This window comes from Pogona vitticeps, chromosome 14, assembly GCF_051106095.1.
Source record: "Pogona vitticeps strain Pit_001003342236 chromosome 14, PviZW2.1, whole genome shotgun sequence".
Classification (NCBI taxonomy): Eukaryota; Metazoa; Chordata; class Lepidosauria; order Squamata; family Agamidae; genus Pogona; species Pogona vitticeps.
The window spans coordinates 9,828,189-9,855,942 of NC_135796.1; the positions used below are offsets into that span (position 1 = coordinate 9,828,189).

Genomic DNA, 27,754 nt, shown 5'->3' on the forward strand with positions numbered 1-27,754 from the left:
GGGGGATTGCTTGGGTCCCACTTCCCTTGTCTTCCAGGCATAGAAAGAGGGGGTGGAAAGCCTGGTTCAAGCGGTCCCCCCATCCTGCTGTCTGGCACTGGGGGGGAATTGCCTCAGTCAGGACTCCCCGCGCGCCCCGGTGTTGCATCACCGTGCGCTATGAGCTGCTCTCATGAAGTAAACAGTCATCGTCTGCCTCGTCTTCTGCTTGAACGTTGGAGATTGTAAGGGTGGCCTTGTTGGCAGAGCTGTCAACGGAACCGGAGAATCGCTCTGGGGTCGCGGAGGCTCTAGCATGATGTTGATGTATTAGCCATATGGGGGCACCGACAGGCTTCTATGGGTGCCAGGAGTTGTAGAAGCCGCTAACCCTCCCACTCCCTCTCCTGCAGGAGATCTGGACTAGAGATAGGGATGAAGAAGAAAGAAAGGGTGATTCGTTGTGAACTGTAATTTGTCAAGGTTGGGAAATCACAAATAGGAATTTATAATTTTTTTTTCCAAATGCAAATTGATGAATTGATTTTTCAATTTATCTTTAATTTAAGATGCTATAAAATATCCCCTAGGAACCTAGAGATGCCAAATTTTCAGGGAAGCCTCCACTTCCTCTCCCCTACAAGTCCTGCAAGTTCAGGGAAGTTTGGGTTTCGGACGTCCGGTTTATATACTCACAAAGAAGCCCACCCAGACATAGAAGAACGCTGGTTCTTTTTCCATTTGGTGTATAGGAGTAAACGTTGAACTAGATGTTTAGTATCTGTGATGAATAAAATGTTGAAGAAGTTGCGCCTCCCACTTGAGGTGAAGCAGGAAATCGTTCAGTGTGGCAGATGTGCCTCTGATTGTCCTTTTTGGTCATTCATATGGATATCATACCTGACAAGGTAAAGTAATCTAACAAAACCTAGTTCTGCTTTGTCAATCAATCAATCAATCAATCAATCAATCAATCAATCAATCAATCAATCAATCAATCAATCAATCAATCAATCAATCAATCAATCAATCCTTTAGTCAACCAACAGCCAATCCATCACCCAAAAAGTTCCTTTTCTTGTCTGTGACCAATATTGAATAAACACACATGACATAAAGCAGAATGTTATCAAATAGAATACTTGCTGGTAAGTGTTTCGCCCTTTACATAGGGAGCTATAATAAGGCACATTTTTAATTAGAAGTTTAAGAAGCGAATTCCTTGGCAGATTTTTCATACAGCAGCATGATCTGAGATCTGAAACAAACAAGAAAATGTAAAGTGCATCAGATTGTCTGGAAATTTCCATTTTAATTTTTTTTTCTATATCACAATAATAATAATAAAAAAAAGACACTATGTTAGAAGAGGAGAAATCAGTTCAACTTTCCAGAATGGCAGGGACATTGTTTTGATCAGAAAGGTTGGCATCCCTACCTCACCCCACCTGGAACTGCCGACAGAGATGGGCCAAGATGAAGGTTCGGTGGTGCTTTGGAAGCAAGAAAGCTTCTGTGCTTAGAAGGGGAACATATTCTCTTGCAGAATCACCAATAAGGACCTTTCAGGTCTGTTGGCGTATTTCTGCATCCTCTTGGGCAGAACGGAGGCCAGTCTCTTTTGAATCCAGACATTATCGCAGGTCCCTTTATTCCATATCTGTTTTCCAAAATGTGTCAACGTTGTGCGGGAAATGTTGCATATTCAGGGATGTGGAGAATAGTCATAAAACCCTCATTTTCTCAGCAATGTTGGGCTTCTTAAAATGATTATTTCAGTGCCCCAACACAGCTTGCATCCAACACAAGAGCTGGGCTTGGAGATCCACCTAGAGAACTTTCAGTGTTATTTATGCAAGCACCATAAGTTGGGCTTTGAAAGACAAGAACAACCCACACAGCCGCTTCAATGGGATGTGTATTACAAGTAGAGAAGGGGACGCACCGCCAAAAGGGTGGTTTGTCTTGGTTTGTGATTTGTCAAGATTGATGAACTGTGAAGGAAAGCAGGAGGAAAGTGAGCCGTCCTCATTGATAGAAGGTGTTGGGATATGTTTCTATGCTTAAGCAAAAGTTTTTCTTGTGTCCATGAGTGATTACTGTACTTTAAAACACCACTGAATTTACCGAGCTGGCCTCGCTACAAGAAGGGTCAAAAGAGGAAAAGGGAAGCAGTGGGAGTGGGGCGACTGAGGCGAAAGAAATCTTAATGGAGGAGGAAGGAAAGATAGAGGAGATGAAGGGGAGGACGGAAGTTTGCCTGGTGGAAGAAGGAGAGAAAAGAAAGTGAAAGGAGCTAAACTGTCTGTATGGGATGAGAGTATAAAAGATCAAGGGGAGATTTGTTAGTAGGTTCGAGGACGAGGGAAGGAAAAAGACCGAGGAGAGAGAGAAGGGATTTACAGATGCAAATTATGAGAGAAAACGTGGGCTTCTCAGAGACTCCCCTGACCTGAAGGTTGGAGGGCTGTTACCAGATCCAAAGCTAAAGAAAGATGGAGAGACGGTATACGAGACTCAGGAATGGACGGTCATCGTTTTCCCGTGGGGAGAAAGACGAGGCAGGAAAGTGGTCAGACCAGACCAGACTTACAACAAACCACCGAAGGAAGGGGACTGGCCTCGACACCCATGTTGTGGCACCATTTGCGTGGTGAGGAATGCCCCTCTTCGTAATCCTATGGCTCGTGAGCGTTTTGGCCCAGCACGCCAATGAGCTACCCTGGTTTCCAGAAAGAATTGACCTTGTCCAGTTACGGACCTTTGCCTGACTTATTCTGTTTTGATCCTGTTGAAATAGTTGTGGAAAAGCTGAAAGTTCATAAAACCGAAGTTGTGAACGTTACAGACAAGTCTCGGTCGTCATTTCCTGCCAAAACTGAGGAACTGCCACCACTTCCAAATGAACCCGATCACATGAACCAAAAAGCCAGCCATTTCTCCCTGCTCAACAGGCTGTCTCTTTGCAAAGGGTAGCCCAGCTTCCCCGAGGGCATCGGAGCCAGCCCTAAAGGAAGCCCCAGCTGCCGGAGGCTCGGCTGTCGGAGGCCGTCGCAGCAGGGGTGTCCGTGGAGGTGGCCGAGCTAAGGAAGTCATGGGAGCAGTGGGAAGGGAGTGAAGCCCATAAGCAGGTGCGAAAGGCCTCAGGGAAGGCTAAGTTATCCAGCAGCCTAGTCTGCCTTCTCTAGCTATGGAGGATTTTTCAAAAAGGGCAAATATTCATGCCTTCATATTCATCAGGGTCTCTGAAATTAACAAATACAAAGGGACAAATGGGTCAAGCCACAGTGAGGTCAGTCGGACTGTTTCAGGGACTAAAAAAAAATTTGCTCAAAGATGTTCCAAGGCACCTTCGTAATTCCTGCCAATACTTTCTAGTCTGGAGATGTGTTTTTCTGAACGGAGGTGTGATTTGCCCTCCAAATCGGTCCAACTTGAAAGGCACTATTTTCTGCATCAGCGCCTAAGCCACCTCTAGTGACTGGTTCACATCCTTCATACTACCAGGTTCCGGCACGTTGGGGTTGAATCACTGGACACAGGGGGGAAATCAGGAGCGTTAACAGCACGTGATAGACGTGGCTGCTTTTCTAGATCCATGTGTGCTGGTCAAATCCAAAACTTCTCTAGAAAATCTGTAGGAAAATCCTTGATTTCATGGGAACATCCCAGATTCCTCCTGCCTGGTGGCCTGGAAAACAGAGCCAATGAGAGATGGAAACACAGCCCCGAACGGGCTCCACTGAACACGGTCTCCTCAGTCAGACACGTTCTGCTCCTTCTCTTCGTTCCTGGATGCTTTCCCTCCCTGGAGCAGCTTCACAGATCAGCTGTTTTCTATGATTCATGGAAAGTGAACTGTGAAAATCCAATGGGAGGTATTTTTTTTAAAATCAGAGATAAATTTGGTGTCTAAGACAGAGTGCTACACATATATTTTTCAGTGTATTGATGAATCCAGAGTTCTCTTTAAAGACAATTTTTCCCTCAATAATATCTTTGCTACCAAGACGTTTGCTTAGCTGAAACCCAAAACCAGGAATATTCTGGGACTGAGCATTCTGCGCTCAATTGCTGTTGTGTGTGTGTTTTCCCTCGACCAATCAGAACAATGCTGGTTCACTATAGGGTGGATCACAGAGGCTCCGCCTCCAGAAATAGCCTTGACAGAAATATGGGCAACGGTGGGGTCATATCCAGCATTCAGAGATTTGCCTTGTTCTGCTTTGTTCCCCCTTTCTTCGGGCATCATGTCCTGGGTTCCCCTTCTTAGCCTGCTCTTAGCCATGTGGTGCACAGGTGAGAACCTGCTCCTCGCCTTCGAACGCTGCTGTTCAGGTGAGTCTCCCTGAAAAGGGCAAGAGAAGCCTTAACCACCTCTCTCCTCTTTCCTTTCCAGGTGCAAACTCTCAATTCACAGTCTCTCAGCCACCGTCAGCCTCAGTGTCACCTGGGAACACGGCGAAACTCTCCTGTACCATCAGCAGCAGTGGCAAAACTGTGTATTGGTACCAGCAGAAGCCTGGGAATGCCCCCCGATACCTATTATATTATTATTCAGAGTCCAGCAAAGGTCAAGGCTCGGAGGTCCCCTCTCGCTTCTCTGGCTCCAAAGACTCTTCGGGGAAAATCGGCTACTTGACCATCTCTGGGGCCCTGGCAGAAGACGAGGCTGTCTATTACTGTGCTGCTTGGGACAGCAATGCTTGTCACGGTGTGACAGTCTAATGGGGAAGTAAGACAAAAACCTCCTCTTTCTGTCTCTCAAGCAGAATGAGGACAGCAAATGTCAGAGTAAAAGCAGAGTCACCGTTTTCTGTATCACTCCTGGAACTTCATATGCAGGGACAAAATAAAATACAGTTTTTTTGTGTGTGTTTTTATTAGTATTTTTATAATTATAATGGATTCCAACGCTTTCATTGTTCGTAGCAGCCCATCCTTCGTTTTCAAAAATGACCATCTCCATTGGAGAGAAGCCATCTGTTCTCTAGGACTCTAAAGGGCTGCATTCAGTGAAGCAAAGTGAAGAGAAGATGATATAAGCTCGATAGGCAGAATGGCTCTACTTGGTCAGCATATCTGCCACTCACCCCCAAATTTCAATTTAAATCTCTTGACTCGGACCTCAGCCTCTGCGGGAGCAGAAAAGAACGTTGGTCCATCTTCCCTGGGACAGCCTTTCTGGTCTCAAAGATTTAGGGAACAACGTGTTTCGTGACGGTACCCAACGGTCTCTTATCCTGATCACAGCCTCTCTCGTCCATGCAGGCAGAAGTCCGGCTGGTGGCTTAGAAGAGGCCCTGTGTTTGCTGTTTAAAATACTGGCTGTGTAAAGTCTGCTTAAATTGCTACACGAAATAGCAGCCAACAGATACAGACCCAGATAATATTTGGGTCGTTGAGCCTGTTACTAAGCATGCAACCAAAACACTCTCACACACCCCTGTAATCGGCTGCCTTATGCAAATACCCGCCAAACCTCTGCACTTTTTCACAAGATGTATTTGGAGAATGTTTTCAGAGCCTGAGAAGGGTTGCCGTAGGTCAGAGTTGACTTGGAGACCCTTGGTTGGTCACCCTTGCCAGGGCATCCGGGTCCCCTCTTGTTCCTTCAGCTCCAAAGTTACGATGACCGTCTTCCTTCATTCCGTACCTCCACTTTCCTCTCCAGTTTAGCTCAACAAGAACTGCGTTTTTGCCCCCCACCCCTGCCTGCCAAGGCGACGTGACATCTGCACGAATCTCTGTGACTCCTTGAAGGTAATTTTCAAAACAGCCACCTGCTTCTCCAATCTACACGGCGTTTTGAACATAGTTTCTCCATGGCCTGAAAAATCCTGAGGAAAACGAGGGAGAAAGAGCTGAATCTCCTGCTACCCAGTTTCTTGCAGGAGTCTGCACTGGGCACGCAGTGGCAAGGACTGCTGAAATGATGCACATTGGGGAAAGGCCATGGTCCATTCCCCATACGGGAGAGAAGTGTGAAAATAGAGATTATGCCCCTAAAAGTTTGGAACCGGTCCGGTGCCTCTGGGCTTCCATTCGGTTCCCCAGGTGCCAAAGATCGCTCCGGCAGGGCCTGAGGTTTGACCACCACAGGACCCTTGGCTGACAACGAGGCTGATGCTCGAGGCGAAATAACAATCATGTGTCGCCAAGTCAATTCTGACTTAAGGTTTCTAGGTAGAGAATACACAGAAGTGGCTTCCCCTGCCCTTCGGCTGGGGGGCCTTGTGGGACGGGGCAGCTGGCCCAAGGCCACACAGGCTGGCTCTTCTTGGAAGGCAGAGTGGGGAATCGAACCTCTCTTTCCACTGCCAGATACCCTAACTCCCTGAGCTATCCGGCCAGTTAATGCCTGGCAGGATGATGGCTGTCACACAATGCTGTGTTCTGATAGAGAAGTGTGGGACAACAGAAAGGTAAAATGCTCACAGAGGAGTTTGTAGGATTCACACCTGGGACTTGAAAGGAAGCAGGAACCAGAAAGAAACTTTCCAAAGCAGGGTGTGCTGGAGGGGTGCACGGTGACTCGGGGTTCGTGGGTGAATTCGCTCCAGGGGCCTGTACCAGGGGTTCTCCCAAGGGTCAAAGGTGGTTGGGGGCTAAGCTTCATCTTGGATGCCTCTTGTCAATTTCAGGCCTCCTTCCCCAAAGAGGGTCCGTCCCGTGGGCACCTCTCTCCAGGTCTGGACGGAAATCCAGGCTGGGCGCATCGTCCCCGTGATGTCACAGTCACCTCCTTCTGCAGCCTTGGTGGCATCCGTATTGGTTTAGTGTTGGACCACGCTAGGTGTTTGTCCCAACCACCCGTCCCCTTTGACAGATGTGACTGTTTGAAAAGAAAAATCCACACTGGGGAGTCAAAGAGAGAAGCAAAGAGATGGAGCCATTCCCTCCATCTGACTTTGCACTTCTGCAGTCACTGCTCCACTCACAGGACACATGCACACAAACAGCGAGCCTTGGGATGCTTCACCACCTGAGACACAGAGAGAGAGAGAGAGAGAGAAACATTCATGCATCGTCTTAGTCCAGCTTGTCCATGGAAAGCTGAGGACGGAAGTATCCCACTGCGAGACACAGGGCTTGATGGATCGGTTTCTAAAAACAAAAAAGGGAGTCTCATCACTAGCACAGGGTCCCTCGAGTTCCTGATGGACTACAATGCCTATCATCCCTCACCATTTGTTGTCATGTCCGGCAGAAACAGAAGAGTCAGACGTGTTTCCTTCATGCTCCAGGTTGTCATTTCTTGTGGCTGGATAATCTGCCCAGTTCCTTGATTTTCTTAATTTTACTCTGATGCTTGTGTGGACAAGAAGCTCTGAAAATATGTAATTGTAGAACTGGAAGTTGTTCGAATGCCACTTTGATATTTCTCGGTGGTTCAAAGAAGAGGGCAGGGAGTCTATGGTGGGGGAAATCATTTGCATGTGGGGCTGCGTCACACCCTCTGCCAGGTTTAAGAAGGGCCAGGAAGGTCTGCGTCAGAAACCTCTCTGCAATTGGGAAAGAAGGGTCACCTCTGTTTCCATCATGCTCTGGGCTCCCATCCTGCTCACCTTCCTCTCTTATCCCTCAGGTATCATGTAGGAATGTGCTCTTGCTTGATCCCTTTCACAGGTGGAACTTTGCTTCATCCTAAGGCGTTCCTTTTCCCTTCCAGGTTCCTTTGGGCAGTACGTGCTGACCCAGCCGCCCTCCGCCTCTGTGTCGCTGGGAGGAAATGCCCAAATCTCCTGTTCAGGAAACAACATTGGGGGTAAGAGTGTGCAGTGGTACCAGCAGAAGGAGGGGAAGGCTCCAGTCCTCATCATATACGAAGACAGCAACAGAGCCAATGGGATCTCGGACCGATTCTCTGGCACCAACTCTGGCAACACGGCCACGCTAAGCATTGCCAGGGCCCAAGCAGGAGACGAGGCAGTTTATTACTGCCAGGTGGGGGACGGCAACGCAGCTCATGGTGATACAAACCAAGGGGGAACTGGGACAAAATCCTCCTGCTAGAAAAGACATGTGCTTTCTATTGAAACTGCCACTCTTCCCGTGGGGTTGAATTTGCATGAAACGTGTAGGGTGGCCCTGCGGTCTGCTTTTTAGGAAATGGATCTCTCCTTCAAGGTGTGCTTAAATGTGCAGGCCTATCTAGCCTAATTCTGCCCAAAGTATAGAGGACCCTAAGAAGGGAAGGTAGCAACTCTGACGTTGTCCCTCATCTGCTCGGGGATAGTAGAGGGTGCAGGGGGCAGACCATTTGCTTGGGCTGGCCTACCTTCCTCCCAACTGTCCTGAGAGGAATCGGACTGCTGCTAACCGGCCAGGGGTTCAAATCCCTGCTCTCTGCCTCCTGGAAGAGAAGGTCAATGAGATCACCCAGAAAGTATGTGGGGAATAAGGGGGTCCTGCCTTCAGCTTGTGCAACTCCTTGTGGCCTCTGCGGCTTCAGGCCACCTCTGTCCATTCAGAGGACCACCAGAAAGATGGAGCGGGGAAGGGTTTGGCTCTGAGAACTCTGGGAACTGACTAGAGGACACCTAATTACACTGGGCTGGATCCACACAAAGGGCCGTGCACCAGATTTGGAAAATGCCAAAGTGCGAATCACAGACGGACTCTTTCTGCCGGCGTTCGGCTTCCACAGAGAGAAGCAACAAACTCTGGTCTGGTTTTGTCGTGCACTGGCAACCTCACAAGTCCCGACAGTGCAATTCAGAACTTGATCATTCAAAATGTGGGGTCTTTCTGGAGAGGAAAAAGTGATAAGCTGAAGAATCAGTCCATCTCGGCTTGGGTCTTCTTCTTCTTTTCCTGCCACCTTTGCCAGCATGATTGTCTTTTCCAGGGAATTCTGTCTTCTCAGGACGTGCCCAAAGCCTGCAGAGATAGTTCAGGCTGCGGTACTGATGGTTCCTTTCTCTGACAGCCCAGGGAGTCCACAAAGCTCTCCTCCAGCACCACATCTCAGTCGTTATTTCCTAAACATGACTGCTTCTGCCAACCTAGCAGTTTGAAATACTGTACATGCGAGTAGATAAATAGGGATCACCTCGGTGGGAAGGTCACGGCGTTCCGTGTCTAGTCGCGCTGGCCACGTGACCACGGAAACTGTCTTTGGACAAAACGCTGCCTCTATGGCTTGGAAACGGGGATGAACATCATGCCCTAGAGTCAGACACAACTGGATTAAATGTCAAGGGGAAACCTTTAGCTTTATCTAAACATGACTGAGCAGAAAGAGAGTTAGAGTCCAGCTCATCTGTAGTGGCTCCAGGTTTATATCTTGTGTACCCTTGTTGCCCATGTCAATGATTCTCTGTTGCCTTGTGCCTGCCTTTTTTTAAAAAAAATAAATGTTGTGGGTTCTATGCAGCTTCCTCGGCTTTCATCCCAGAAACCAGAATGGAACCCTGCAATTGAAAAGTCCTCTATATGAAAACCCTTTAAATCAGAAGCAATATGAACATTCCCCCTAACTAGTAACATTGGACAAAAAAAGGACATGAGGAAAGGTTCCAAGTGAATAATCAAAAGACTGGGCTTAGCTTTGAGTTTCAGCTTAAAAACGGAAGCTGCACAAATGGCCTATCAATGTCCATACCCTCAATCAAAGGTCCTTCAGGACCTGGTGTCATGTTTGATGTGAACGGCAGCCATAAAGCAAATGCAGAAGATGATGCCCAGTTAATAGTAAGGAGGAGTTACAGCATCGTAGAATGATGGAGTTGAAAGATGTAGTTGATGGTGTTGGAAGAGGCCCTTGGGTCCAACCTCTGGTTCATCTCTTCCTTCTCTTCTGTCCCTCCTGTAGGCACTTTCCCTCCACATGGGGTGTATATGTGTCTGTGTGAGTGTGTATGTGTGAATATCTACTTCCTGTCCTCAAGGTGTCTAGGACCTTTCTCACTCAGCTGCCACACAGCACACAACTACCTTTCCTCCACTGCTTTCATGAATAAATTCACAAATATTTCCAGATCATGAAAAGCAGCTGAAGGCTGGCCTGACAGCAAGAGCTCTCTTAAGGGCATCTCAATCAATGGTCTTCCATGTTTAGGAAGGACGAGGAAGGAGCAAGAAAGGACTGCCTCTGGTTTTACAGAACAAGCTTCCATAGCTGTTAGTTCAGCACACACAGGAGAGGAACATCTACAGCATCTGGGATGGCTAAGTCTTAAGCATTAGAAAAAGAGTTGCCCGACCCAGAGACAGAAGAGCTGGCCTTGCACAGATGGCCACGTTGAAGACATTGGTGGTTAGGGATTAAACTGACACACATTCACCAAGGACAAAAGAAATATTGATAATATTTGTCTACAGAATGCATGTAATGTGCAGAGTCGAATTCATATCAAGGCATGTAATTTCCTGAATTTTTCCACTGCAACTCTCTGCCAAAGACTTTTCATATCATTTCTAGTTTACTAGGTGATATATTTCATCTAAAAGACTTGTTTCACTCTTATTCTCTCATCACAATTTATGACTCACTAATGAAGCTGAATTACAACCCAAGCAAAAAAAGGGGGAACAGTTATGAGGTGGAAGTCAAGAGGAACTGGAACAGCTGTTGTGTTTCTCTTCTCTAGAGAAAAAAAAGCAGAGGTGATGTCTCTACTTAAAAAGCAGAGACATCACCTTGCCAATGAAAGTCCGCATAGTCAAAGCTATGGTTTTTCCTGTTGTGATGTATGGAAGTGAGACCTGGATCCTAAAGAAGGATGACCGCTGAAGAATCAATGCTTTTGAATTGTGGGGCTGGAGGAGGCTCTTGAGAGTCCCCTGGACTGCAAAGAGAACAAATCTATCTGTTCTGAAGGAAATCATCTCTGAGTGCTCACTGGAAGGACAGATCCTGAAGCTGAGGCTCAAATATTGTGGACATTTCATGAGAAGAAAAAGACTCCCTGGAAAAGACCCTGATTTTGGGAAAGTGTGAAGGCAAGAGGAGAAGGGGACGACAGAGGACGAGATGGTTGGACAGGGTCACCGAAGCTACCACCATGACTTTGACCCAACTCTGGGAGGCAGTGGAAGACAGGAGGGCCTGGCGTGCTCTGGTCCATGGGGTCACGAAGAGTCCGACACAACTTAACGACTAAACAACAACAAAGGGAGTTGCTGTTGTCACTCAACTCTCACACCCCTTCCCAAGGTTGTCCAAGAGGGCTTTGGATGAGCCCCAAACAGGTGTGGTCACCAGGATCAGCAGGACGGACCTGGAAACTGGGGTGGATGAGGAGTATCTCCAGGAAGAGGTGGAAGCCAAGCCAGGGTTTCTCAGGGGATAGAAAAGAGGGAGAGGAGCAGGAAGTGGTGGGTTGAACCCCACTGAAACAGGAGGGAGGGAGGGAGGGAGGGAGGGAGAGAGAGAGAGAGAGAGAGAGGAGTCGGGTGTCCAGAGTTCTGAGAAGGAGGAAGACTGGGATGACACTGAGGACCAGCACTCTTCCCTCTCAGTGAATGGGGGAAATGCTGATTTTAGGTGCCTAAGAAGCCTCCTGGAGGTCCCCAGGGAGGAGGCAGTAGCTGTGGACACGCCAACCCCTTGATGTACAAGCCTAATACTCATTGGAAACCACAGGGACCAGTGAGACAACGTGGCTTATCCACGACGCAGAGGTGGCAGCCCTCGGGGCGACTGGATGCCCATCCCAGTCCAGAGCCATCGAGCCATTGGGCACCTGGGACCCAGCCCAGCCCGGCCCTGAGGCAAGAGTGGAGGTGCAGGAGGCCAAAGGATTGCCGCAGGGAACCCCAGGAAGGGCTGCGCTGGCTGGTCGTCAGATGGGAGCTGCCTCTCCTGGGACGCCCTCAGGGGATGGGGGCACTCGGGGCCAGAGCCATACGCCCAGCAAGATGGAGGGCTTTGTGATCCCTGTGAGTGCCATGCAATGGGACTAGGAGGGGGCTTGGGACGCAGACGTTGCCCCCTACAGGACCAGTAGATTGGAGCACGGCGGAGGTGGCCCCTTAAATCTCTCTGTTCCCCAGCCACCAACCCGAATAAAATCAAGGGCCAGCACAGCCATGTGTTTGAAGTCAATGGACGCCTCGGCAGAGACATCTGTGACCACCGATTCCACCCCACCCCACCCCAGTAGGTTGGAGGGTGGCAGCGCTCACCGTCTGTTTTTAAATTCCACCCTCCTGGCTTCATTTTTTTTCTCAATCTGGTCTTAAATGAATGAGAAAATTAACAGAGAGTTCATTTGCATACGTGGCTGTATCGAAGTACAGACCTTAGCTAGGAGACATAAAAAAAACAGCTACAAGAGACACTACCGCCCCCTGCAGGGACGTCGGAGCAACTGTTGCTGTTTTCAGGGTTTGAGAAGAACTAGTAGAAACCAACCCATTAACAATGAATGCATTGCTTTTCTGATCAAATGAAAGACAAAATGGACTTCATTGAACGCTTCAAAATAATGCTTTGAAGGAACAGCAACTCACACTTTTCCTGTCCTCTCCAATAGTGGCTGCATCTGATTTGTGTGTTATGTGGGCGCTCACACCTCGTAGGCATGAGAAGGAGCTCTTTGGAAGTGACTGTGAATCAAGGGAACATCATCAGTCATAGCCATGAAGGGAACTTGTGCAGAAACAGATATAGAACCAAGAATCCTGAAAAGGGGCTGTGCTTCGACTTGACATCATCCCACGGTTTGGAATGAAGTGGCATGGAGATGTTTGGTATCTCGCCTGCAATTCCACAGATCCAACCACTGCAATGGTGTGTTGGCATCACAGGGACACAACATTCAACTCAACTCCATCTTTATTTGCAGCCTCTGACCCATTAAAATACATACATGTAATATTTAAAATAAGTAGAGCCAGTTAAAACATTTCAAGACAACTAAAACAATATAAAGTGACAAGATAGATCACCCACATGTTTTGCGAGCCATTGAAGTGGAATACTGGAAGTCAATGTCCCTGATCCGCTTTTCTAAGATAGAGTTGGCTGCCTTGGGTTCCTGGGCATAGAGAAAGTTCAAAGAGAGCCTAATAGATGCAGTTCGACTGGAAAAGCTTTAAGACAAGAGCTGTTATGGACATCTTTCTGTAGTAGGTCAAGATATCCCATAGATGGATCAGCATGTATTACCTTGTTCCAAAATCTGAAAGCAGAGAGCCACGCACTGCATTCTAATGATCTTAGCCCAGTCTCTAATCGTAAGGCAGCTGCAGGGACGCATCTTGGCATTCCCAGAATGGACCTTAGAAAATTTGAGAGAACACTCTCTATACATGTGTGAAATCCTAGGATCCAAGTAGGTATACCATGTAACAGTTGGGGCAGAATCTTGAGCTTAAAAAGTTGGATGACAGCTAGTATAAATTGTCCCCTTTTAGTAAAGAAAAAAATGCAGGATGGTTTTCTGCATATTCTGGGCTGCTTGGATTATGGTCCGTCTATGGGTAGCCCAGGAAAGTTTATGACGGAATGTAATACCTAGGTACTTTATCTGTTTTACTTGCTCAATGCATGAACCATTAATTGTCCATTTTCTAGGTATTACTATCCCTTAAGACCAACACTGGTCTATAAAATATATAAAAGAAGTTGAGATTTTTAGAAATAAAAAATTTGGAGAAACCAAAACGCTTAGATCTGTCCTTCCAGGTCTTCAGGAGCTGAGCTCATCAAAGTCAGGATCTCAATCCTTGCTTTTTCTGTAGTGTTTGGGCAAAATTACGATTTTCCACATCCTTTTTTAAAATATAGCCCTCTTATTTTAAGTTGTAGGAATAGTCACAATTGTGGCGAATTGTAAAGGGTTAAAAAGGTGTGTGTGGAGCTTCAACAAAAAAGAGGAAAGTCTCAAACTGAACAAGGCCTGGCTTCCATCACTGGAAAATGCAGCCTGCAGAAGGTCAACGAACTCTACCCACCCACAAGGACCAGGGATCATTGCACAAAAGAGACCAGCTAAAGACACCCATTAATTGCAGTAACGGATAATCTCTCCCCTCTTATCCCAACAAAAAACACGCTGATCACCCTGTCTCCTGAAAAGGACAAAAGCTCTTCCCACAGCTATAAATACTCAACTATCCAATAAACAGCAAAAGAGCATGGACAGAGTTCCTACTCCTGTCCTCTGAAGATGCCGGCCACAGAGACTGGGGAAACGTCAGGAAGAACAACCTTCAGAACACGGCCAAAGAGCCTGAAAAACCCACAACAACCGTCGACCTCTCTTTTATTTTTCCCATTCATTCAAGACGTGCTGTGAAGACTAGACGGAGGGAAAACCAAGCCAGGGCAAGGAGGTTGAAAAACAGGCTGTAAGCGCTGCCACCCTGCACCCATTTTGGTGGTCAGAGGCTCCTCTGCCCAGGCCTCCCTAAACTCAAGAAATATGTCCGTAGTGGCCCTTGATTTTGTCTGGGGGACAAAGGCGTTTAGGGTGACAGAGTCCTGCCCCCGCCCAACCTACCAGTTCTTCAGGGGGCTGGCTATGCGCCACTACCTCCCTCCTGACCCAGTTCCCAGTGAATCCTGCCTTGCACTCTCCCAATCCTGACCGGCTGAGCTATTTCTCTGTGGCCAGTGGATCTCCTGCCAAGAAATCTCCCTGTGAGAAGAAAAGAGGATTCCTGCCCCCCCGGGCTCCGAAGAGCAAGCAGGTGCCGGATTCAAATCCTCCACTAAACTCTGAGGTTCAACTCTCAGGATTTCCTAAACCTTTCCCATTCCCTGGGTCATCTGAGATTCAGATCCACTGACCGTCCGGGAACGGACCAAGTGGGGGCAACCCATCAGTAGGAAAATCCCAATCCCATGATGAGAAAATCCTTTTCCAAGGCCAAGTTGTTTTAAAGACACAAAACGGCGTGCAGGTTTTCACCTTCTGTAACACTGTGACGGAGGGATTTTTAACCCGGAAAACCCACCCACAGATCTGGTGTCTTTCTTTTGTTGAAAAATGAAACAAAATGGCCTCGTAACTGTATCATCTTATTGCAGACTCTGAATGGCAAGGCCAACATTTCCTTCTGGGGGAAAGTCCTCCCTCAGACGGCCACGTCCTTTGGGCCAGCCCCGATCCTTCCTTCTTCACAGAGTACAATAAAGGTTTTGAGTCGATCAAGAAAAGGGTGAGTCCTCTCTGATTCCACCATTCCATTCTCAGGACATAGCCAAACTTTCGTACATTTAAGGGAGTTTTTAAGTATAAGCTTGTGAGATTCCTGGGTGCCCAATCCACAGCCGCCTCAGCTGTAACTTTGAAACAACAGCGCTAAGGCGGCCGGCCTTTTTCCTGACCGACCTCAAAGACGTGGCTGGCAAAATCCACGTGGCCAAGAACCTTTGTGGTCGCTGTCGTGTGCTGTTAAGTGGCCTCCATCTCATGGCGAGCGCATGAAGGTGTGCTCCCAAAAGGTCCTGTCCTCAGCCGCCCTGCTCAGCTCTGGCAAACCCAGGCCTGTGGGTTTAAATCTTTTTTTAAAATATTTTATTTTTAACAAAGGGTTACAAAAATGAAAAGGGGATTGAGGTTAAGGGAGAACGGAAAAACAATGACATACTAAAACATCCATTCTATACATATTGCCATGTCAAAATTCTAAATTGCTCTTTTTACTATTTTCTGCCTTCTAAATTTAAATTCTCATTTCAATGTATGCTCTTTATACGATGTCTGTTGACTCAGTCCATTAATAGAATACGTCCCATTTTTGGATTTAAATCTAAGGGGGAGTTCGGTGGTTGTGGCAGAATCGGGAGGGTCGCCAGTATTTTTTTGCTCTCAGACTTCTTCTCTTGAAGTCAGGTGGACTCAACAGACATCTTTAAAAAGGTAAAGGTTCCCCTTGACAATTTGTCCAGTCGTGTCCGACTCTAGGTGGCGGTACTCATCTCCGTTTCCAACCCATAGAGCCAGCATTTGTCCGCAGACAATCCTCCGTGGTCACGTGGCCAGCGTGACTAGATATGGAATGGCGTTTACTTCCCCACCAAGGTGGTACCTATTTATCTACTCGCATTTTTTACATGCTTTTATACTGCTAAGTTTGCAGGAGCTGGGACAAGCGACGGGAACTCCCTCCGGCGCCTGGATTTGATCTTCCGACGGCAGGTCTTCTGACCTTGCAGCACAGAGGCTTCAGGAAGGCAGGAGTGGAAGCAGCTGATGTTCCACCTCTCGCCTGCCAGTGGTTTCAAGTTGCTTCTTCCGAGAAGCAGCGTTCCACTTCCATGGAGAATCACTCTGGAACGATTTAGGTGACCTTCTGGAGCCACGGTGATCCTCCACCCATACTAAGGGGGGGAAGATAAGGGCGCTCATTCTTTTAAGCAAGCCTTTGAACTCTGTCCACCGGAGAACATATCTAAAAATAGCCGTATTTGCCCCCACTTTCTGATGGAGAGGGAGTTGCAGGACTACATTCCTGCCCGGGTTGAGGTAGGGACTCTCAACATCAGGTTGTATAAAATCTGGGGCTTCATCCAAGACTCGCAGCGACCTATGCTTCAGCCACAACAGCTGTTATTTCTTGGCCAGGACAAAGGAATCACCAGGCCCATGGGGAGAAGCGGGCTTTTCAGCGTTGCGCTCTTCTCTTTAGGCTTGGCTTGTGCTGTGGTGGACATCCCAGTTCATCCCAACTTGAACACCCAAAAGGTAAGGGGTCAAGGATCTCCGGGGAGTGATGGCACAGAGGGGCCGGCACATCACGCACGTGCTTCCTTGTTTCTCTCTAACGATGGCAGCATCTGCAGGGTTGGTGCCATTGCAATAGCCAGATTGCTTCCCCCCCCCCCCCGGCTTTGGCAATCACCAGCTTTCTCTCCGTGTCCACCTCGGACTTGCCCTTCCAGATAATGAATGGGAAACACCTCCCTCTCTCTTTTTTGGAAAGCTCTCTGGGAAATGGTACCCAGTGATGACAGCAAAGGGTGATCCGGCAGAGAGAGCTTACAAGGCGTTCTGGCTACAACCGTCGGGGAACAGAGACCTTATTATGAATGTCGAAATCCCGCAGTAAGTCAGCGTCATCCTCAGTGCTGCTGCCATGCATCGGGAGATCCGTGGAATATGCTGTGGGTGGGCCTGAGCCTTGCTCTAAGATGGACGGCATCACACTTTCCCCAGTGCAACAGGAAATAAGGAGGTGCTCGTTAAAAAAAAAATCCCCTGTAATGAATTACTGGCTACCTCTGAGCCTGACCACAATGAAAGGATCCCCATGCATAGTCAGGCAGTCATTTAAAGTGTTTTATTTGCACACATATAGTTTTTGTCTCTAAGGTGGTTGCTTGGAAATAATCTGTCTCTCCCAGTGCAGAATAGAGAAGTTAGCCCTCTCTAAAGGAGATCTCTCCCAAATACAGGTCGTCTCCTTGCCAGAGGGAACACTTGGAAATCACATTTTGTCCTCATCTCCTCTTTTCTTTTTTGCCAGAGGGAACACCTGCGTGTTGAAAAAAATTCTGCTCAACAACATACAACCTGGCATCTTCAGGTCAGAAGGTAAAGAAAAGAGACTTCTGGCCGACGGAGCCGGGCGAGAGATTTCCTTCGTAGGAAGCTAGAGAGAGTCTGTGGCTGCTTGGAAGGTGCTTTAAGAAGCTCCTTAAGCGACAGAAGAGGCCCATTTGTCCTTACCCATCCTTTCCGCGTCCCCCGCATCTTGCAAAGCAGCTTGCCTTGTTTTCTGATTGGTTCTTGGGAGGTCAACACGGGCTTCATTTCCTTACTCTGGCGTGGACGGCTGATGGGCTTTGAAAGGCTGATGCGCCCACCTCTTTCCCTTTCTCCTTCCACAGATGGCACCGCGACCGTGCACGTGGTGTCCACGGATTACGACACTTACCAAATTACACACTACGTGAGCGGGAACCCGACCCTCCTGCATCTGAACGGTACGTGGGCAAGGCACAAAGTGGGGGCACCACCCACCTACCTCCCCTGAGACTCCTCCCGAGCACGAGGCTTGTAGGGCGTGAGTGAGGAGCCTGGGCTGCAAGCCTGATCTTGTTACCCCCCACTTCTGGGGATGCCCCACCGGCCGCCCAGGGCTCTGGGTCCCAACACAGGACCAGGGAGGTCAGACAGCGGTCTGACTGGACTCCTCAAACATTGATGCTGTGACTGTCTCACTCTCTCCCCCCCCGCTGGTCCCACCTCCTCCCCGGAGACTGCGCAGGGAGGGGCTTCAGGACATCCTGATCCCTGTCAACCCATCTCTCCGTTCCCTTCTTCCCCAACTATTCCATTGTTGCCTTCAGGCAGGAGGAAGAAAGTTCCCAGAAAAGCAGAGCGGGAATTTCGTGCCTGGATAAAAAAGTTGGGGTTTAACCCAGAATGGCTTTTCCCTCTCCGTGAAGCAGGTAAAGAGCACTGGCAATTTGTATGGTCTACTCAGAGGAGGAGGAGGAGGAAGATGGCCCCAGTGTTAGCCCAGAAGCAGGGAGACGGGAGGGGAGTGAGAGGAGGCGGGCGCCCGGCCTTGGCCCCACTCTGTCTTGTCTCTGGATCATGACCCTTCTCATTCTGCCCACAGATCTCTGTACGACACCACCAAAGGCACCATAGGTAAAACCCCTCAGCCTGAGATTTGGGGGGTGGGTATCGGGAGAGGGGAGGAGACAAATCCCTTCAGCTTCTAAAGCCCCTTTTTGGAAACATCGGACTCAATTCGGAGGAGAACCGGCAACTCCTTGGAAGGCAGACCCTCGGTGGCTGTCAAGGCTCCTGAGAGCGGAAAGGAGGGCCTGCAAGTTTGGGGAAAGGGGGGGCAGGTAATTTTGGGTCCAGATTTGCAGTTTTGCAAGGTAGCATTGAGAACGTTTTGGAAGTGTGTGTGTGTTTGTGTGATGATCGATACTGCTTGCTTCACCTGCCCAATCAGCCATCAATCATCCTCTTTTTGGTGGGATTCCTTGATGCTGAAGCGTGCAATGGACGGAGGTCAGATTTTCACCCATGAAAACCCTGGGCTCTTGATCCAGGCAGCCGCCCCCGAAGGACCTTGAGGTGGGTTGCTCTTTGCTCAGGTCTCTGACAACCCCAAAAGCTTTATTTGGAGGCACCGGAAATTCCACCCTGGAGACTCTGCTTGCAAAACCAGCACTTGTTCAGAGATGGTGACATGGTCTCCTGGTCCTCCATCGATCTCTCTGTATCCTGCACATCACGGCAGAGAAAAGGGCCGGTTTTCTGGGGCAGTTGTTTTTTGCAAGCCTTTCTCCCCTTCATGAATGAAGGGAAATGCTCCTCAACCTCTTTTTCTGCTCTTCTGCAGGGAAAATGGCAGACTCGAAGCTGCAAAGACTCCGAACTGCAAGAGTGGGAGAGAGACAAGCATTGTTTCTGGTCTTTTCCCCCATCTGTAATCATATTTAATTAAAAAAAAAATCTCAGAAGCATCCCTGGACTGTTCTCTTGTGTATATGTGTCGGGAATATAAAGAAATATTTCCGAGGGACTTGTTCTTTATTCACCTATACCTGACTTCTCATGTCCAGTTTGAGAGTAAGAGCAGAAATGCTTCCCCCCCCAATAAACATTTTTGCAAAATGTCTCTGTGAAAAACTAGTATCTTTTCCTTCCTGAAGCAAAGCGGCACACACACACACACACACACACACACACACACACACACACACACACACACACACACACACACACACACACACACACACACACACACAAACACACAAACACACAAACACAGAGAGAAAGAAGGATCAAAAAGATGCAAATAATATAACAGATGGAGATAACAAAACAGTGTCCTCAATTTAAGATCTGGCTTATAAGGAAGCATAAGGTGGGCTCTGATGCCAAGGCCCACCTCAACCCCTTTTGCATTTCTATCGAATGGGCTGTGCCAGACATCCTGTTCCTCAGCAGGCAGGATGTGCCCATCTTTGAAATCAATGACTTCTGAAAATAAGCCCACCCTTCCCTCGAATATCTAATGTCACCCACACACATCGTTTAAGGGCATGGCTGAAATCTGGGGAGTTACGCTGAGCAAAGGGCAGAGGTTTCTGCAGGAAGCTTTTGCTGGTTGGGGAAAAGAGAGAAGGGTTTTGGAGATGAAAACCGGGTTGGTGTGGATAATCATTCTGGCTTCCTTCTGCTCAGGCCAAGCTGGGGGCCAGCATCCTGGCTACACCAGAGGTTGACATTGAGGGGGGAAAGGCCAAGGAGCCCAGGAATCCCAAGGGTGGAGGAGAGCAGACCGCTTTGTTTCGCTTTGCTTTTTGTTTTGTTTCGTTAGAGTGACCGGTGGCTTCATTCTTGAACTCTGCTCACTTCGGGATCCCTTTGCAAACACCTTTGCTCTCGGGATCTCCACCCAAAGGGACTCCCTGACTTTCCCCTTGATCTTCTGAATCTGGTTTTGCAACACAAACCATGAGAACTGCATCCGCCAGTGAGTTTGCGCTGATCCTGTTCTGAGCTGAAGACCTGCTGTTTCTCAGCAAAAGTCCGACATGGGGGAAGCTGCTTTTCCTCCCAGTCCGGAAATTCCCAGGGAGAGGGGCACTTGCCTTTGAAGGATTGCAGGTGGAGACCTGTGGTGGCTGAAAGCCTACCACATTGTCTTGGCTTTGTGTAGACTGGAACCCAGAGCTTTAAGAGATATTTTGCAGTTCTTGAAAACTTTAATATAATCAAATGTTGAAGAGGTGGACATCAACTGGGCTGAGGAAGTGCCCCCGTGCCACCCCCAAAAGAGCCACTATCCATGATAAAGCATGTTTCATCTTGAGGCAGTGAAGTGGACTAGTTAGGCCCGTGCTCTAGGGCTTGAAAGTTCAAGCTTCTAGTCCCCAGTGACCCACCAGACTCTGTGGGTGACACCGGCGTTGCCATTCTCCCTTGGCCTGGCCTTTCACACAAACCATGTTGTGAGGCTAAATGTAAAGATTGGTGAGAATTCTGAAGGGCCGAAGGAGTTTGTGGGAGAGAGGGAAAAAAGCAAAGAAATAGATTCAGAAGAGTGTATCATTTATTTCTTGATTTAAAATATTTCACCTCGCCTTGCTTGGGAGAAAAGGTCCCAAGGCGGCCTAGACAGCATTAAAGGGCAATCTTGGAAAGTGCAAAGCAGGTAGACCAATCTTTTTGTGGAACTGACCCTCCTGGTGGGAAGAAGGATGGACGCCCCCCCCCCTCAGCCCAGCCCGATATCCGGGACCAGCCCCTCCTGCCTCTGGAGCCTCCCTTCTGGGAGAGGCTGGGGATGAACTTGCCCCACTGGGCTAGCCGGGAAGGGGCACCAGAAGCGCCCAGTGGCCCAGGAGTTGGAGGAGGGAAGCCAGGAGGAGGGGGACGAAGTGGGGTTTGGGGTCTGGGAGAAGGGAGACGGCTCCAGAGGCAAAGGGGCTTCTTAAGCGCAGGAGCCAGGCCGGGAAAGCAGTTGGCAGCCCCACCGGCATCCCCACCCCCGAAGCCCTTTGGGAGCAGAGATGTGTTTTTATTCAAAAACATGGAGGTTCTTTGCCAGGTTCCATAGCCAGGGTTGTTGACAGGGTTGCCCGGGCGACAGGGTTCCAGGCCAGCCCAGGGCCAACGGTCATTTGTGCTCAAGGCAGGGTCACCAAGGGAGGTCTCTCCCGGGGATCCTCTCTCGGTGACTCGCTTTTTGGCACAAGGACTGCCCCCGCCAAAGGAGCACCCAGCCCCAGCGATGGCAGGAAGGAGAATCGCTCGTGTGTTCCAGGTAAGAGACCACAGGAAGGGTTGTGGGGCAGGCGGGAGGGCTGGGCGAGGGGCCCCTTTTTTCCAACCGGCCCCCTGGGCAGCAGAGAGACAGCCCTGAAGGAGAGGGGAAATGGCACCAGCCCCCTTGGGTGTCGCTTTGCTCCTTTCGGGGAGCACAGAGGGGTGGAAATCTGGCCCTCAACCTGCTCGTTGGTCCTGGAGTCCCCGAGAAATGGAAAGGCGGCTTTCTCAAGAACCGCCCCCCACCAGAGCCAAAGAACAGCAACCGTCCCCCCACGAATGTCCCAGGGATGCCTTGGGCTAGGGTTGCCAGATGTCAGGCAAAAGGAGGACATGTCCTCCTTTTTAGCCTAATGTCCTCCGTCAGGCAGGCAAAGATAAAAACCTTTAAAATGTCAGGGTTTTGTATATTTTATGTTATAATTTTGGATGGGAGGGTTAGAGGTTGAAGGACCCCCTTCCCCCTGCTTTCCCCGCCCCCACCTGCACGCCCACACCCAGTAATTTGAAAAATAGCCCCTGTTGAATTTATTTATATTTTTTAACATGATTGTTTCTTGGTTGGTTCACTGAGACATTTATTGGCAGCTATCGTAATAGAATTGCATTGATTGTGGGTGTAATCTGGAATGATTCAAAGGAAACATGCAATATCTCCTCCTTTGTCCTCCTTTTTGAAGGAGAGGGAAAATGGCAGCAGCCCCCTTGGGTGTCGCTTTGCTCTTTTCGGGGAGCTCAGGGGGGCGGTCTAGTCCCCAACCTGCTTGTTGGTCCTGGAGTCCTCAAGAAATGGAAAGGCGGCTTTCTCAATAACTGCCCCCCCCAATAAAAAACAGCAACCGTCCCCCCCACGCATGTCCCGGGGATGCCTTTGGCCCCTCCTGCTTTGCAGCCACTTTTCTCTGACCTGGGAAAAGGGTTCCCCTGATTTGGCAAAGCCCCCCCTTTCTCTCCTCCCCCTCGAGGAAACCTCCTGGCTGCAGGAACCCCCCCCCCCAGGCTTCTCCAAGTGACCGGCTGCCGAGGGGGGGTGTTTGGCCTTCCTGCTTGGAGGGGGGCTTCGTGGCGTAGCTCTTGCTTCCCCAAATTCATTCATTCGTTAAAATGTTAAAATTTAGTTATATTTGAAAAATAAACCTAGGAAATAAACGTCAGGACACCCCCCCTCAAATTTTAAAAATGGAGATTTAGAGACTGAGAGATAAAGTTATGGGAACCTAAAACCTCCTCATTGATACAAAAGGGTCACCTCTCAATCCAGAGGGATCCTTAGTAGTAATTTTTAATGATCTCCACCAAGCAGACCCCTTGAGATCCTGGCTGTTGTTGTTGTTGTTGTTGTTGTTGTTGTTGTTGTTGTTGTTGTTGTTGTTGTTGTTGTTGTTGTTGTTGTTGTTGTTGCCTTCAACCCGAATTTCTGGCTCTTCTTTCTCTCTGCCAGCGTCTGAGGAGGTGCCTCTGCTCCTGCTGCCGAGGGACCCCTGAAAAGGAGCAGCCCCCTGCCCCACCTGCGAGGTAGGACCCCAAAGAGCTGAAGTGCTGCCCTCCCCAGCATTTTCCAGAACCGGACCGAACCCAGGTCCCTGCCCTCCAGGAGCCTCCAGTGGAAACCCACCTGGTTTCTCACCTGCTGAGAAAAGTAGGGGAGGAGGAGCTCTGAAGGGAGGAAAGAGGAGAAAAATCCGGATCGCTCCGATTCCCTCTCCGGGTGGGGGAGGCTCAGAGGACTTGGAGGGCAGGATGGAGGGGAGGGACCTCCACAGGTCCGGAGAGAACTCGATTTCCACCTCAGCCGATCTGGGAGGGGGGGCTGAAGTCTCTTGGGGGGCTGACCCATCATGTCCTTTTCTCCTCTCAGGGTCAAGGAACAGCGAAAGGCAGGCCACTCCCAGCCAGGGCCCAAACTTGAGGATTTGAAGATTTCCTCGGTAAGGAGGGCAGCGAATGGCTTTGCCCTGGGAAAGGGGGCTCCCGGGGGAAGAGGGAAAGGGGGGGGACCTCCCTGACTCCAGAGGGAGGTGGCCTTCTGGTGCAGGGTCGGAATGTCCTCCATTTCATGCCTCTCTTTCATCCACAGGATTCCTTGGCAGTCCAACCTCCCCTGACCCCACGGAGCAGCTTGGGTTCCACGTTGATATCAGCGGAAAAGTGAGTCAGACGAAGGGACCGGAAGGGGTGGCTTGGTTTGGTTCAGAGACACCCCCAGACTCCAGAGCAAGAGGAGGGGCTCGACTGGTCTTGCACACGTCCAACACCTTCTGTCCAGCTTTCTAGCTCCCTCCCGGGAAAGAGGGCTGGCCCTTGGCCAACCTCCTCCCAGCTGGCAAGGCAGGTCTCGCAAGAAGGAAAAGGAGCCTCTGTATTCAGAGGGAGTCTACCTTTGGCAGGAGGATCGGGAGGAGCCCCTCGGGAGGAGGCCGGCCACTGCTGCCCTGCTGGGCGGGAGAGGGCTCCCCCGACCAGGAGACCCCTTCCGATGTCCTCTTCTCACCTCTTGGGTGGGCTTTTTCTCCTAGTCTCCTGCAGGTCCCTCACCCAAGGAGGCTGGAGGAGGATGCCTTCAGTTGGGTAAGTGAGACCTGCTTTCCTTCCAGCCCCCCTGTCCCCGATGGGGTTTGGGCAGCGGCCCTTTCCTCACTGCAATGCTGTTCATGGAAGATAAGCAGGAAAGGGTGGCGGGCGGTTTTCCCCTAGGAAAGAGGGCTCCTGGGGGAAGAGGACAAGGCGGGACCTCCCAGACTCCAGAGGGAAGCGGGCTTCTGACGGAGGGTCGGAACGTCCTCTGCGTCATGATTCCCTTTTATTTCCAGGATTCCCATGACGCCAGCCTTCTTGAGCCTCGGGGCTTGCTGAGCAACTGGACCCTGGTGATGAAAACCAGTGCAGAAAGGTACTCTCCTCCGTGCCATTGGAAGGGAAGGACTGTCCTGGTTTGGCCCACGTGCCCAACAGGCAACCCCGAGGCTCTGCCATCAACCTGAGAGCCAGGACAAGGGCGAGGAGGGGGGAGGATCAGGCAAAGGGGCTACCTGTGGCTGGAGCCCCAGGTTCATCCCATAGGTCTCAGCTTCTGCACCTGACCTGGAGCATCTTCTTCCTTCAGGGAAGTCAGAGAAGGTCATCAGTTGAAGGAGGAGGGGGAGGCTCAGAGGGCTTGGAGGGCAGGAAGGAGGGGAGGGACCACCACAGGTCCAAGGAGAACTCAATTTCCACCTCAGGTGATCGGGGGGGGCACTGCAGTCTTTGGGGGGGTCTGATCTGTCATGTCTTTTTCTCCTCTCAGGGTCAAGGAGCAGCAGAAGGCTGGCCAGTCTCAGCCGGAGCCCAGTCTCCGCGATTCGAAGGACTCTTCCGTAAGGAGTGCGGCGGGTGGCTTTGCCCTGGGAAAGGGGGCTCCCGGGGGAAAATGGGGTGACCTGCTGGACTCCAGAAGGAGGTGGGCTTCTGGGGAAAGAGTCCAAATGTCCTCCGGTTCATCGGCAGGATTCCTTGGCCGTCCAACCTTCCCTGAGCCGGCAGAGCAGTTTGGGATCCCTGTTGGCCTCAGCAGAAAGGTGAGTCAGCCGAAGGGACCAGAAGGGGTGCCCTGGTTTGGCCCATGTGCCCGACAGGCAACCCCCAGGGTCTCCGGTCAACCTGAGAGCCAGGAGAAGTGGGGGGGACGGATCAGGCAAAGGGGCTACCTGTGGCTGGAGCCCTAGGTTCATCCTGTGGGGCTCAGATGGCTTCACCTTCTGACCTCACCCGATGTTCTCTTCGTTCCACAGCACAGTCAGCGAAGACAGTCTCCTGGAGGAGGAGGAGGAGGAGGAGGAGGAAGAAGAGACTACGTTAGAGCCTCTCCCCGTCGCCTTGGTATGGATGAGATGATGTCTCCTCATCGAGAAGAGACTAGAGCCATGCGCTGGGCACGGAGCTCTCAAGGGAACCCCTTCGGGACTTCAGAGGCTGGTGGGATTCTGGGCGAGGGTCCGAACATCACCCCGTTCATTAATCTCTTTCATCGACAGGGTCCCCAGGATGCGGAGGAGAAGAGCCAGAACGTGGCTCCAGTGGAAGAAGCCACTGTGGAAAGGTAGTCCCTTTTCTGCAAAGGGACGGGAAGGGATTCCCTGGGTGGACGGACGTGCCCGCCACAGGACCCCCAGACCTCCCTCCCCACCACCCTCATAGCTAGGACAAACGCAGGGGTGGTCAGGCAAAGGCTGGGGGGGGGAGGAACCCTTTCCGAAAGCTGGTTCCTGGGGGTCTCCCAGTGGGTGGAAAGGAGAGGATGGGAGGGGAGTGTAGATATTGGAAGCAGAGCCCAGGAGGTCGAAAGAGGAACCGGGGCTAATGACGGGAGCCCCAGAACTTCTGCCTCCTGTTGCTGACCTGTTCTGCCCTCTTCCCATAGCCTGGTCGGGAAGGAGGACATTCCCCGTCATCTGCAGGCGAAGGACACCCATTTGACGGCTCCCTCCCCCTGGGTAAGGTTGAAGTCATGGCTTCTCCTTCTTCCTCCTCGGGGAAGAGGAAAAGGGGGGACATCCCTGACGTCCAGAGGGAGGTGGGCTTCTGGGGAAGGGTCCAAACTTCCTCCGCTTCATGCCTCTCTTTCATCCATAGGATTCCTTGGCAGTCCAACCTCCCCTGAGCCGGCGGGACAGCTTGGAAATCCTGTTGGACTCAGCGGAAAAGTGAGTCAGCCGAAGGGACCGGAAGGGGTGGCTTGGTTTCGTTCAGAGATCCCCCCCCCCAGGCTTCAGAACAAGGGGAGGGGCTAGACTTGCACATGTCTAATGCCTTCTGTCCAGCTTTCTAGCTCCCTCCCAGGAAAGAGGGCTGGCCCTTGACCAACCTCGTCCCAGCTGGCAGGGCAGGTCTCGCACCCGGTTCATGGCTGCAAAAAGGAAAGGAGCTCCTGTATTCAGAGGGAGTCTACCTTTGGCAGGAGGATCGGGAGGAGCCCCTCAAGAGGAGGACGGCCACTGCTGCCCTGCTGGGAGGGAGAGGGCTCCCCCGAGCAGGAGGCCCCTTCGGATGTCCTGTTCTCATCTCTTGGGTGGGCTTTTTCTCCTAGTCTCCTGGAGGTCCCTCACCATCGCGCCCCTAGGAGGCTGGAGGAGGATTCCTTCAGTTCGGTAAGTTTGACCTGCTTTCCTTCCAGTCCCCCTGTTCCCCCCCCCCCAGTGGGGTCTGGGCAGCAGCCCTTCGCTCACCGGAAAGCGCTGCATGGACGCAGCCGGTGGATCCTGGGAGGTGGGGCGCAGGTAAGAGGAGGAGGAGGAGGGGTTTTACCTGCAGTGACTGGGAGCCCAGCTGCCTCTCTCCTCCTCCTACACACAAAGGCTCCTAAAAATAGGGGTCTCAAAAGGTCTTTGGCTGGAGTCCTGGTTCTCCTTTCACCAATCCTTCTTTTTCATAGTTGTCCTCGGAGAACGGCATCAGCAGTGAGGAGGACTTCGTGATGGAGACGTTAGATCAACTGCTCCAGGTAATGATCATCCAATGAGCCAGATCAACAGCAAAGCAGCAAGTGCTGCCAGCCGAGGAAAGGGAGGGAAAGAGGGTTCAGGGCGTGTTTGGGGTCCGAGGGGCCACAGCCCCTGCCCACCCACCCATCAGAAGGGGCCCCTTCTGTACAAGTCAAGGCGTGTTTTAAAAGTCCTTCCCATTATTAAAACATCATCTATGCAGACACAACATGCTAGGAAGGTCGCCGACACCTGAGTCTGTGTTTCTTTGCACGTGGCCTCCTAATATCCTGATATTATGTTTTCACACAGGAGACACAGGACATCGTCGAGGATCCAGACAATTGAAGGGGAGGAGAACGAAAAACCAGGTAAGAGCAAGAAAGAGGTTTTCCTAGAGTTGGCAGTTCAGTCTGAGCTGCCCACCAAGGACGGCAAAGTGCCTAAATTAAAATTTCCACATCTTTATTTTCTTTTATTTTCATTCTCTTTAATACAGGCTCCTCATCTTAACCAGCCAGTCCAGCCATCCAGACCTCCAGACCAGCAAAAGAGTCAAGCCAGACCAAGAAGACCACCCAGACCTGCCAACTGGACCAGCCAGTCCAGCCACCCAGT

At 50.4% G+C, this 27,754-nt stretch overlaps 4 protein-coding genes across 5 annotated transcripts in view; all 4 read left to right on the plus strand.

The window, feature by feature from the left end:
* Positions 1 to 4,184: 4,184 nt before the first annotated feature.
* LOC140702712 (immunoglobulin lambda-1 light chain) overlaps positions 4,185 to 27,754 on the plus strand; it is a 245,965-nt gene continuing 222,395 nt past the window's right edge. For both annotated transcript variants that reach the window (XM_078381660.1, XM_078381659.1), the window contains exons 1-2: positions 4,185 to 4,278; positions 4,379 to 4,685. In XM_078381660.1, the coding sequence (XP_078237786.1) occupies positions 4,230 to 4,278; positions 4,379 to 4,685 (356 nt within the window). In that variant the 5' untranslated portion in view covers positions 4,185 to 4,229. The remainder of the gene's footprint in view (positions 4,279 to 4,378; positions 4,686 to 27,754) is intronic.
* The window catches only part of LOC110070135 (immunoglobulin lambda-1 light chain-like), a 261,296-nt gene continuing 241,048 nt past the window's right edge, over positions 7,507 to 27,754 (plus strand). Inside the window, exons 1-2 of the mRNA XM_078381663.1 lie at positions 7,507 to 7,567; positions 7,652 to 7,949. Coding sequence (XP_078237789.1) covers positions 7,522 to 7,567; positions 7,652 to 7,949 — 344 coding nt within the window. The 5' untranslated portion in view covers positions 7,507 to 7,521. The remainder of the gene's footprint in view (positions 7,568 to 7,651; positions 7,950 to 27,754) is intronic.
* LOC140702692 (uncharacterized) lies at positions 16,831 to 19,674 on the plus strand. The gene is made up of 6 exons (XM_078381664.1): positions 16,831 to 16,982; positions 17,404 to 17,471; positions 17,768 to 17,863; positions 18,230 to 18,331; positions 18,505 to 18,536; positions 19,246 to 19,674. Exons 1-5 carry the CDS (start codon positions 16,885 to 16,887, stop codon positions 18,534 to 18,536), a joined length of 396 nt encoding a protein of 131 aa, XP_078237790.1. The 5' UTR covers positions 16,831 to 16,884; the 3' UTR covers positions 19,246 to 19,674.
* Positions 21,646 to 27,748, plus strand: LOC140702628 (uncharacterized). Its single transcript, XM_078381907.1, has 16 exons — positions 21,646 to 21,678; positions 23,122 to 23,195; positions 23,539 to 23,608; positions 23,758 to 23,828; positions 24,197 to 24,248; positions 24,491 to 24,570; positions 24,964 to 25,033; positions 25,164 to 25,234; positions 25,448 to 25,535; positions 25,691 to 25,755; positions 26,077 to 26,149; positions 26,289 to 26,359; positions 26,743 to 26,803; positions 27,088 to 27,156; positions 27,449 to 27,507; positions 27,636 to 27,748. Exons 1-15 carry the CDS (start codon positions 21,646 to 21,648, stop codon positions 27,482 to 27,484), a joined length of 984 nt encoding a protein of 327 aa, XP_078238033.1. The 3' UTR covers positions 27,485 to 27,507; positions 27,636 to 27,748.